Source organism: Ranitomeya imitator, chromosome 4, assembly GCF_032444005.1.
Source record: "Ranitomeya imitator isolate aRanImi1 chromosome 4, aRanImi1.pri, whole genome shotgun sequence".
NCBI classification, from domain to species: Eukaryota; Metazoa; Chordata; class Amphibia; order Anura; family Dendrobatidae; genus Ranitomeya; species Ranitomeya imitator.
This window is the reverse complement of record NC_091285.1, coordinates 395151966-395163991: the sequence shown is the minus strand read 5'-3', so window position 1 is coordinate 395163991 and position 12026 is coordinate 395151966. Positions and strand designations below refer to the sequence as shown.

At 40.1% G+C, this 12026-nt stretch overlaps 1 protein-coding gene across 1 annotated transcript in view; it reads right to left on the bottom strand.

Moving 5' to 3' along the window:
• Window positions 1-12026, bottom strand: part of ITIH5 (inter-alpha-trypsin inhibitor heavy chain 5) — a 121663-nt gene that overhangs the window by 70499 nt on the left and 39138 nt on the right. The window contains exons 6-7 of the mRNA XM_069765306.1: window positions 8783-8952; window positions 4668-4784 (exon numbers count right to left, since the gene is read on the bottom strand). Coding sequence (XP_069621407.1) covers window positions 4668-4784; window positions 8783-8952 — 287 coding nt within the window. The remainder of the gene's footprint in view (window positions 1-4667; window positions 4785-8782; window positions 8953-12026) is intronic.

The window sequence follows — 12026 nt, the reverse complement described above, 5'->3', positions numbered from 1 at the left end:
TATAATTTATACAATGTGATTATCTGGATTTTATTTTTGATATTCTATCTCTCAATGTTAAAATTAACCTACCCTTAACATTATAGACTGTTCATGCCTTTGTCAGTGGGCAAACTTGCAAAATCTGCAAGGGATCAAATACTTTTCTTCCTTCTCTGTATTTATGCTCACAATGTGCATATAAGCAAATGTAGTGGATCAAGTATTTGCACTTGTTTTAAATGGCTCAATAAAAGCTACTTTTTAATTCAAAAAGGTGCATAGCCTATATCGCTGGATTAATATCCTCTTTCTTTTTCGTGAGGCTGCTGTAGCTGCTCCCATGCGTGGTTTGGACCTTACTCAGGAACTACTGACCGAATCAGGTGAGCTGACTATCACATGGTTTTTGCTTATATTTATTGATAAATGTATAAGTAACTTATTACTTCTATTCTGCAGTTCCATATAATTATGGCGATACTTAATTTTTATGTGTATATATATATATTTATTTATTATCTTTTACCACTTCTGCTGGGGAATGGGGGGTCATCTTGCTATGAGAGCTTGTAAGGATTCCGGACTTTCCTGGTGTCTGTTCGCCCTGATCGAAGATGGAGTCTTGGATCTCGCCCTGTCATGGAACTTCCTGTCTATCCTGACTATTTAAGTCCGGGTCTTCTGTTCACCTGTGCTTGAGTATTTTGTGCTGCTGGCTCCTGAGCATCTGCCTGTTTGCTGGCTAACTCCCTGCTTCTGCTGCTCTCTACTCGGTGGTCTGCTTCACCCCATTCAGCTACCTCTCGCCTCTGGAACTGCTGCGACTTGCAGCACACCAGTGGAAGGATTTCCTTAGTTGTACAAAACTTTTCCCAGTGTTGTGCCTTTTTGCACAACCACACCAGGTGAGCAAGATTCAAGCTGTGCTTTTCTCTCCAAGAAAGATGTACTCATCTAGTAACATAGTAACATAGTAACATAGTTAGTAAGGCCGAAAAAAGACATTTGTCCATCCAGTTCAGCCTATATTCCATCATAATAAATACCCAGATCTACGTCCTTCTACAGAACCTAATAATTGTATGATACAATATTGTTCTGCTCCAGGAAGACATCCAGGCCTCTCTTGAACCCCTCGACTGAGTTCGCCATCACCACCTCCTCAGGCAAGCAATTCCAGATTCTCACTGCCCTAACAGTAAAGAATCCTCTTCTGTGTTGGTGGAAAAACCTTCTCTCCTCCAGACGCAAAGAATGCCCCCTTGTGCCCGTCACCTTCCTTGGTATAAACAGATCCTCAGCGAGATATTTGTATTGTCCCCTTATATACTTATACATGGTTATTAGATCGCCCCTCAGTCGTCTTTTTTCTAGACTAAATAATCCTAATTTCGCTAATCTATCTGGGTATTGTAGTTCTCCCATCCCCTTTATTAATTTTGTTGCCCTCCTTTGTACTCTCTCTAGTTCCATTATATCCTTCCTGAGCACCGGTGCCCAAAACTGGACACAGTACTCCATGTGCGGTCTAACTAGGGATTTGTACAGAGGCAGTATAATGCTCTCATCATGTGTATCCAGACCTCTTTTAATCTACTACGCTTGGATAGCGCTCTCCCTCTTTCTCCCCTCGTCCTCTCTTTTCCAGGACGTCATTCACATCTGTGAACAGTTGGACTCCTACTAACAAGCACTGTGCACACGTGTGAGCAAGTTTGCTGGACTTCATCATTTAAGTACTGTGTGCCTTTGCACTATAACTTTATTGGACTTCCTCGTTCAAGCGTCTTGTTTGCTTCCACATTATTTCCTTGCTGGACTGGCTCACATTAGCGGTCACGCCCCGCTTCTCAGTTTGCTGTGATTTTCTATATAGAGCTGAGGACCTCGTTACTATTGCAGGAATATCTGTACCATGTTTTGTTCGCTATTCTGTTTGCTGTGATTCTCTATATAGAGCTGAGGTCCTCGTTACAATTGCAGAAATATCTGTTAGTTCTGTTTACATTTCTGTTTTTGAGTAAATACATCTTTTGTTGCAACTTTGCTCTCAGACTGGCTTTATCCTATGCTATCAGATTCCGTAGTACCCATATAATTATTACAGATCTATAACGTAATTTGATGTTTATAGAGCTATATAAATTGCTTGTTTTGTGTGTAACAAGCTGTAGTTTTCATTTTGACCCCCCTGTTTGAAGGGCTATGATGGGGACCATTGTACTGTATGCAAGCAATTCCACAGTGTGGAGGTTTGTGAAGAGTATATCATACTGTGTGAAGGGCCATGTGGGGCCCATTATGCTGTTTGGAGGACTGTGTGAAGGCCATTATGCTTTTTAGAGGGCTGCATGGGGGCCATTATTTTGTTTGGAGGGCTAGTAAGGGCCATCATACCGTGTGGAGGAATGTGTTGGGGCCATCATACAGTGTGGAGGGTTGTGTTGGCGCCATCATTCTGTGTAGAGTGTTGTGTTGCAGCTATTATACTGTATGGAGGGCTGCATTGGGGGGGTCACAGTTGGGGCATCATACTGTATTTGGTCACAATACTTTTTCGGGGGGACAGTAGGGTTATCATACTGTGTATGTAGACGGTACTGTGGAGGAATTGACTATAGAGGTATAATACCCCATCAAATATTCATTTTTTGGGAGGGTTAAGGGTGCCCAATTAGAACTTCTGTTTTGGGGCCTCATGATTTCTACATACACTCCTGATTTTCGACGTAGTTGACAACACATGTTGTAAAAATATACACATCTGGATCCTACTGGGCCAGACTGCATAAAACCTGCAATATACACCACATTAAAAAATTATTATGAAGATAATTTTCTATGATTTTCCTAAATGGTAGGAATAATGTTCAAATCACCATCACCAACCATTAGTACATATATTACATTTTATTGGACATACCGCTTCCAATAATAAAAGGCTTTTTTTTTCAAAGCTAAATAATTCAAAATGCACTATTCCAAGTTATTATGCACAACAGAGTTTCCAAACATTTTATAGGTTGTAAAGAACTGAAAATTATTTGTTGAATTTGCAGACTTAAGATGTCACATTTACTGAAGTTCAAAAGTCAAAAGTTTTTTCAATCAAAAACATTTACAGGTTATGTTACATGATAACATAGGACCCCTTCTTTGATATTATCATCACAACTCATGCATCTATTAAACTTGTGAATTTTTAGACAGTTTCTACTTCAATTTATTTGCAGGATGCCAGAATAATCTCACAGAGCTTTTGGTTTTATGTGAACTGCCTCCCACCCTCATAGATCTTTTCATGAGGATACTCCAACGGTTCTCAATAAGGTTGAGGTCAGGGAAGAATGTTAGATACATCACGAGTTTCTCTCCTTTTATGCACATGTAACACCCCAGGGAACCGGTTGCTACAGTGATGTTGCCTTCGCCTCTGGGAGGGTGATATCATGCTTGGAGGCAATGGAGTTCTCTTTACCAGGTATGGCACCCTGACACAACACATTCCAAATCCAGGCCAGGAGGGGGAGCACAAGACCAAGATTCAGGGGAGCTTCCCTGAGCTATATGTATCCTGACCTGGAGGAGGAGTGAGGACAGTCTGATAGAGACACTGAAGAAGGAAGTCTGGAACTGAGAGCAGACAGAGAGGCCGAGCAGCCACGAAGGAGCTGCAGCCTCTGAAAGGAGAGAGAACCCGAAGGGTTGTATGTGGTGGAGCTACAGAGGGAAGGAGCAAAGGAGAGAAAAGGGCTCGGAGGGGAACTGCGATCGGACACCCCCAGAGCCAGAGTGCAGCAGCCCGGTACTGGGAGCCCGAGGCTTTTGTGGGACACAGAGCAGTACCGGAGGGCCATGAACTGTTTGGAATTGGCCCACACCACGCCTGAGACGCAGCAGCACCTGAGGAGCCCGGGGCATGGTAGATTCCCTGTAAAACGGCTCAAGCTGCCCATCATATGGGGTTAATCTGCAGCTTAATAGCATTCTGAACTTGCCTGGCACCAGCACTTAGACTCCTCCTGCCAGGAGGAAATGAACTTTTATTTTGGCGGTAGCTTTCAGTCACAGGGGTGGCACCGGCGCGGGTTCAGTCACCATACTTTGTATAGAGAGTGGCAGCTGTAACCGCGTCCCCGGCACTGACAGACAGCGGCTCAGCATTAGGGCCCTTTTTAATATATTTGGCAAATTTACATATGTATATTGGATATGTTTTTTGATAGTACTAAGAATCTTGGGCTGCTACTTCTTACAGAACAACACAAAAAACATAAATGTTGAGAAATACTTTTGTAACAATAGCAGAAATGTGTAGCTCTATACAGTTGGATAGAGTCACATCCTTTTAGACAGCATATATAGCTTAGACATTTTTTATGCTAATTGTTCCCATATTACATACATTGGAAAAGCAACACCAAATCAGGGCATGTGAAGACAGCAGTATACAATGTGATTCTCAATTTTTATTAATACATTCTATGTAAAATATTTATGCAGTATCATTCCTGCAATAAAAACCTTTACAATAATTCGTACCGGAACTGTATACGTTGTGTGAACACATTCCAGAGTAATAACAATATTCATCTTTAATCAGAATCAGCACCATTGTTAAACTTACTTGTACAGCAATGTATTCTGATCTCAGATTATTAATGACTGTAAAGACTTGGCCTTACCTGCCTAATTTTAGTTCCAACCATTGAAGCGCTTGTGTCAATTACAAAAACCACATTCTTTGGCAGCGGAGGCAGATCTGTAGGTGCAAAGTAATGTACAAAGTATCCATTTAAAACCTAGAAAAAGGGGAAATGTAACTTGTGTTAAATTGACCAAATCAGAGTAACATGACATCACAATGGCTGTACCTTTACTGCAGCTTTTAATTCTTAGCTTATACATAAAAATGAATACGTTTCTTATCTATCTAGCTGAGCATCTACTATATAATTGTCTAAGGGTCACTTCCGTCTGTCTGTCTGTCTATCTGTTTTTCTGTCTGTCTTTCTGTCTGTCTGTCACAGATATTCATTGGTCGCGGCCTCTGTCTGTCATGGAAATCCAAGTTGCTGATTGGTCGCGGCAAAACAGCCACGTCCAGTCAGCGATGGGCACAGTCTGGTGGAAAAATGGCCGCTCATTACTCCCCGCAGTCAGTGCCCGGCGCCCGCATACTCCCCTCCAGTCACCGCTCACAGGGTTAATGCCGGCGGTAATGGATCGCGTTATGCCACGGGTAACGCACTCCGTTACCCCTGCTATTAACCCTGTGTGTCCCCAACTTTTTACTATTGATGCTGCCTATGCAGCATCAATAGTAAAAAGTTCTAATGTTAAAAATAATAAAAAAAAACAAAAAACCTGCTATTCTCACTCTCCGTAGTCTGACGATGTGCTCGCGCCTGCCGCCAGCTTCCGTTCCCAGAGATGCATTGCGAAATTACCCAGAAGACTTAGCGGTCTCGCCAGACCGCTAAGTCATCGGGGTAATTTCGCAATGCATCATGGGAACGGAAGATGGCGGCAGCCGCGTGCGTATTGCCGGAGCTTCGCTGGATCCCATGGGGTGAGTATATAACTATTTTTTATTTTAATTATTTTTTTAGCAGGGATATGGTGCCCACACTGCTGTATACTACGTGGGCTGTGTTAGATACCGCGTGGCTGCTATATACTACATGGCCAGTGTTATATACTATGTGGGCTGTGTTCTATACTGCATGGAATGCATTATATACTACATGGCTGCTATATACTACGTGGGCAGTGTTATATACTGCGTGGGCTGTGTTATGTACTGTGTGGGCTGTGCTATATATTACGTGGCCAGTGTTATATACTGCGTGGCCTGTGTTATATACTACGTGGCTGCTATATACTACGTGGGCAGTGTTATATACTGTGTGAGCTGTGTTATGTACTGCATGGGCTGTGCTATATATTATGTGGCCAGTGTTATATACTGCATGGCCAGTGTTAAATACTGCGTGGACTGTGTTATATACTACATCGCCTGTGTTATATACTGCATGGGCTGTGTTATATAGTACGTGGGCTGTGTTACATACTGGTTGGGCTGTGTTATATACTGCGTGGCCACTGTTATATATTGCGTGGCCTGTATTTACGCATCGGGTATTCTATATACATACATACATATGTATGTATGTATATAGCAGCCACATAGTATATAGCACAGGCCACGTAGTATTTGTCTGCTATATACTACATGGCTCCTATATACTACGTGGCCTGTGCTATATACTATGTGGCTGCTATATACATACATAAATACCACCATCTAGTTTTATTAGTAAGCACGACCATATTTCCCACTAGGCACTGGAGCTCCAGTGGCTAGGGAGAAGAGTTGTGGGGGTGAAGTAAGGGGCAACATTTTTTTACTGAATACTCTTCCCTGCCTTCCTAAACATCCAGTGACTTTTTAGGAAGGGGCAGTAGTGGGATTTAGCTGGTTATCGCCAGTTCACCTGAATCGAACGTTAAAATGACAGCTCCTTGCCTCCCATGCAGAGGCATGACAAGGTTATTTTATTACGCTGCAGAAGTTATTGCATCACGAAGAGGTCACATCAGTATACTGCTGATGTCACAGCAGCACCGCACAGGTGACTAAGACACAAAATGTGGTAAGAGCTATTAGTGGAGCTGAAGATACCAGGAACTTTTACTGTGGACTAGCAGCGAGGGAGGGTTCTCAGTATTCAGTAGAGGGATAGTGTGAAGGCACAATGTAAAGTATAAGAAGGGGGTTCAAGTATACAACAGGAGGGATGGTAGGGGGGCACAATATGGAGAGAAGCAATGTGAGAGCATAGTATTAGGAGAGGTCACAGTATAGAAAGAGGCCCATGTGGGGGTGACAATATGATGGGACAATGTAAAGTGGGGGCCCAGTATAGATAGGGGGTGATGTGAAGAGGCTGGTGTGGCAGTAATAGTTCATAAGGGAGGATAGTGTGGAGATTTTTGTTTTCAAGGAAGAACAGTGTGGCAGTAATAGTTCATACAGGTGGATGGTGTGACAGGTATAGTTCATAAGAAGGATGGTGTGACAGTAACTGTTCATAGGAGAGGATGATGTGGTATAATAGTTTGTAAAAAGGGTGTTGTGGTGATTATAGTTCATAAGATAGGCTGGTGTGGTGGCCATAGTTAAAAGAGGGGGATGATATCATGCTTATAATTCATAAGTGGGGATCGTGTTGTGGTCATAGTACATAAAGGAGGATGGTGTAGCGGTCATAGTACATTAGGAGGGATGGTGTGGTGGTCAGAGTACAAAAGAGAGGACAGTATGGCAGTCAAAGTGTATAAGATGGGACGATGACATAACTTTTTGTAGTAGAAGAGGGGCAATTATTCTGGCTTACAGCTAGGCACTTATTTAGAGCACCATGTTACCATGAATAAGACCTGAATAGTCCAAAGATGACAGTTTTGGACCACCAGAGACCCCATTTTCATCATGCATATAGCCCAACACTGGTTTTAAAGCATGTCTCTAATAAAATGCGTGGATGAACATTGGATTTCTTCTGAGACTGGTGAGCTGACTTTTTTCCTACTTTTCCCCTACCCTCCACAAATATAAACAAAATGAAACATGTTTGGAATCACTGTAATCGTACAGTCCTGGAGAATCATATTTTCGGTTCACTTTTACTGTATAATGAATGCTGTAAATAAAAAACCTAAATAAACAATTGCAACAGCACTTTTTTGCTATTTTGTCACACTTGGAATTCTTTTCCTACTTTCTAGTACATTACACAATGAAGTAGGTAATGTCAGTGAAAAGTACAACTCCTCCTGAAAAAACAAAAGCCTTCACATGGCTATGTTGACTGAAAAATAAAAAGTTATGGGTCTTGAAGGTATAGGAGAAAAAAACAAAAGTGCAAAAATATAAAATTGACCAGTTGGGACGGGGTTAAATGGATAATTTAATTAGAAAATGATTGAAGTTAATCAAGTTTTTATATTTAAAGGGAGCCCAAACTTTGAACCCCGCTATTGAGAGGAAATTAATTTTATGAAGTCTGGCAGTGTTCACTGTTCAGTCATGGAGGTGGCGCCAGTGCAGGTTCATCACTTCTCGGTATATACAGAGTAGTGGCTGTAACCGGACTGACTCACAGTCGGCTATAATGCTGAGGCGGCTGTCAGTCAATGCTGTGGGCACGGTTACTGCCGCCACTCTGCCACCACAGATTGTTGATTGGACATGTTCCAGCGCTAGCCCTGTGTCTGAATCACAAACACTGATGGTGAAAATAAAGTTCATTTCCTCCCGACAGTGCCAGTGCCAGGCAGGTTAAGAACTCTACTAACCTGCAGGTTAATCCTATATCGGCAGGTTAATAGTGTTTTTTTCACATGACAGGTTCCTTTTAATACATTTTAAGATTTTTTTTATTACCATAATCTATTAGAAAATCCATGTGATTTTGCAACTTTCACTTTGACCAATGAGTCTCACAATAGACTAACACTTCTTGTTCTGTAACGATCCACGTAATGATATGAGCAATACTATAATCTTGGAATATTTCAACTCACCATTACTCATTATGTATACATACAAACATTTACATCCAGTTGCTAATAAAGTTGCCTAATATATACAAATAGTACATACCTTTAATATCTACATCAAACTTGATTTTTGTAAGGGTTTGCTAGCTGCTGGTGTTTGGGAGGGAAGAAACACTGGTAACATAGCAATAGTAAAAATATAGATATGGTATATTCCCTTTCTTATTCTATATACCTGAATGTCTCCAACGCTGAGCTCTCTTCTTACATCATAGCGAGCTACAAAATCACCCAGAATCCCATTTTGAATGATCTTGGCTTGCTGGAGCACATTGGGCTTAAATGTTATTTGTGCAAAGTTTTCTGTTTGGTTGATTACTGTGGAAGGAGGAGGGTTTGTTCCATCTGTTGGAGAAAGGAACTGGTTTGACCATTTAAAGTTACAAAAATAAAAAACAAAATTCAACCACTAAAAAGCAAATATTTTGTCAGTGAGGTTAAATACAGATTGATGTAACACAATTTGACTGGTTTGTGCCACACGTCTCCATCCCTTCATACTAATTTTATATTGCATAAATTGTCAGTCAAATAATTCTCGAATATAGACATGAGTAATACATAAATAATAAGTATTGGAAACAAAATTTGAATGGGTGAATTGCAACATGTAGCGAAAACATTTAATATCCATCCACTTCCACAATTTCCCTGGTTCCACAATTCTGGTCATAGATCAGACACTTTGTACAGCACTGGGGGACATATCATTGGTCCAATCTGTGAGGCTGCACAGGGGCCCAAGAGGTAAGGGGTTGCGTTACCACCTCCCAAACTAGTGGAAATGTACATTATGACGACCTAACTGTACTACAAAGGGCCCATCTATTGTTCTTGCACAGGGGCCCTCTTCTGTCTGTGTCTACCAGTGTTGTACAGTATGTTACATCATGAAAATTGATCTCCTATTATTTACAGACCTAATTCAATGTCTGAAATGGATATCTTCAAACTAAGTTTGACCAATAGTTCTGAAAGCCGCTGACTGCAAACCCTTATTCGCAAGGAGCCATCATTCATTTACCTTCTAAGAACCATGGCTGGTGGATTGCTCTTTCTTTAGGCTTAGAAGACAGATGCCAAGAGTGCCAACACGTAAAGTATTGGTTATAGAATATTATATAAATTAAAATGGTTTTATAAGTGATAGTGTTACATTTTAGACGTCAGTAAAAATATGAGTCCGTTTAGATGAACCAACTGGGGGCACAAAACATCTACTGTCCAGTAAATATTTCCTGATTGGTGGTCAATTAAAAACCTGTTTACTCAGGTAGAGGTTGCTAAATAATGCACATGACCGATTTGTAAAAGATCGCTTAGTTCGCAAAGGCTGCAATTGTGTTCAGCAACGCAAATCCTGTTTACACAGGGCAATGCACTGTCAGGAACAGTGATTCTGAGCCACGATTCAAAATCATTTCACCCGACGAATGAGAGCTTTGCTCCTTTATCGGGTGATCGGCAACTTGTTTACACTGCAAGATTATCCTGAAATTATCCTTGTTCATAATAATCTTTAAGTGTAATGGCACCTTAATTTTCCTTCCTCTTCTGGGAACAAGTAAAACAGGTAGATAAGATACCAGGAGTTACACTTCACAATAACCCGCAAAATATTAATACTCGGAATCATATCTCTATTATCGAACCACCTCTTCATAATCCCACCCAGGTACATAACTAGAAACTATTGCGAAAGTTAATCTCCACTTCCTAATGTATTTTTCCTAGTTGCTCTGTGCACTGGAATTAGATGTAGAAAATGACTTTTTATGTAATTTCAGCTTAAGATAATCATTTGCATTTATTTTTAGGCGCTCTTAACCAGGGATAGCCTTCACCAATGACACCTTGACATATCTGCATTTCCTGACTCCAGCTCCTTTCCGCTGTTTAGACTGATAAGGAAGCAAAACAAGTAGTCATTGTGCAAGGTTTACAGTACTGTGTTATTTTATGGGTAAGGTAATGTTCCCTTGATAAGTCCACAGGAAGCCTATTACTTTATTCCAATACTGAAATATCTGCAGCCACGACTGAATATCTATTACTGGCTCAGCATTAAAGTGGTGAGCTTGTTTGTTCCAGTGCACTGGAAAAGCACAATTCCATTATTGTTGTGGCATAATTCATTTTCCTATTTAGACATCTTTTATATGATGCCAAATGCAATAAAACAAACAAGATACAAGAAAAATAACCTCACATCACTCAGCTGTGAAGACGCTTTTGATTATTTCATTTATAATGTATTTATTTGTGCCGACTTTGATGTCAGCTGCAAATACAAAGATGCCGAGACATGAGAAATCAGAATATAAGACCTTGGCTGTGCTACAAACATCCAGACTTTTCATCTAAAAAAGAAAAATGAATATATCCGTCCCATCTAAAATATCATTTCAGATTCTGATTGTATGAAATGCTCTGTTATTTTTTCTATTATGTGTTGTAAACGTGGGCAAGAGGGTGAAATCATAATGATAAAGTTCAGGAACTATCCTATTGTTTACTACCGAGGTTAGTTAGTACCAGTGGCGATCAATCTGAGCTTGCATATAGATCTAAACTACTTTACTGTACCACTCAATACATATAAAATATTGAAGATAAAAGGTTCATAAATGAGATATAGTCATCAAAAACTCATCACTGACTATCTAATGTAGAATATTGTCATAGAATATTCTTTAGAAATGATGTCTTCATGTCTTTCCATAAATATGTTTTATAGCAGAATAGGAAAAATCTAAAAAAATACCCAATTCCTGCTACAAAACAGGAAATCCATTAATTTGGTCATCTAAGTCTAGCTATGTGTGGTTCGTCACTAAGAGAGTGTGTCATCCCCCAAACATTGCAGACTAACTACATAGCCAAATAGAGGACTTAGTCCCTATTATAATCATAGGTTTAACCCCTTAGTGACAGAGCCAATTTGGTACTTAATGACCGAGCCAATTTTTACAATTCTGACCACTGTCACTTTGTGAGGTTATAACTCTGGAACGCCTTAACAGATCCCGCTGATTCTGAGACTGTTTTTTCATGACATATTGTACTTCATGTTAGTGGTAACAATTCTTCGATATTATTTGCGATTATTTATGAGAAAAACGGAAATTAGGCAAAACATTTTAAAATTTTGCAATTTTCAAACTTTGTATTTTTATGCCCTTAAATCAGAGAGATATGTCACAAAAAATAGTTAATAAATAAAATTTCCCTCATGTCTACTTTACATCAGCACAATTTTGGAAACAAAAATTTTTTTTGTTAGGGAGTTATAAGAGTTAAAATTTGACCAGCAATTTCTCATTTTTACAACACCATTTTTTTTAGGGACCACATCACATTTGAAGTCATTTTGAGGGGTCTATATAATAGAAAATAACCAAGTGTGACACCATTCTAAA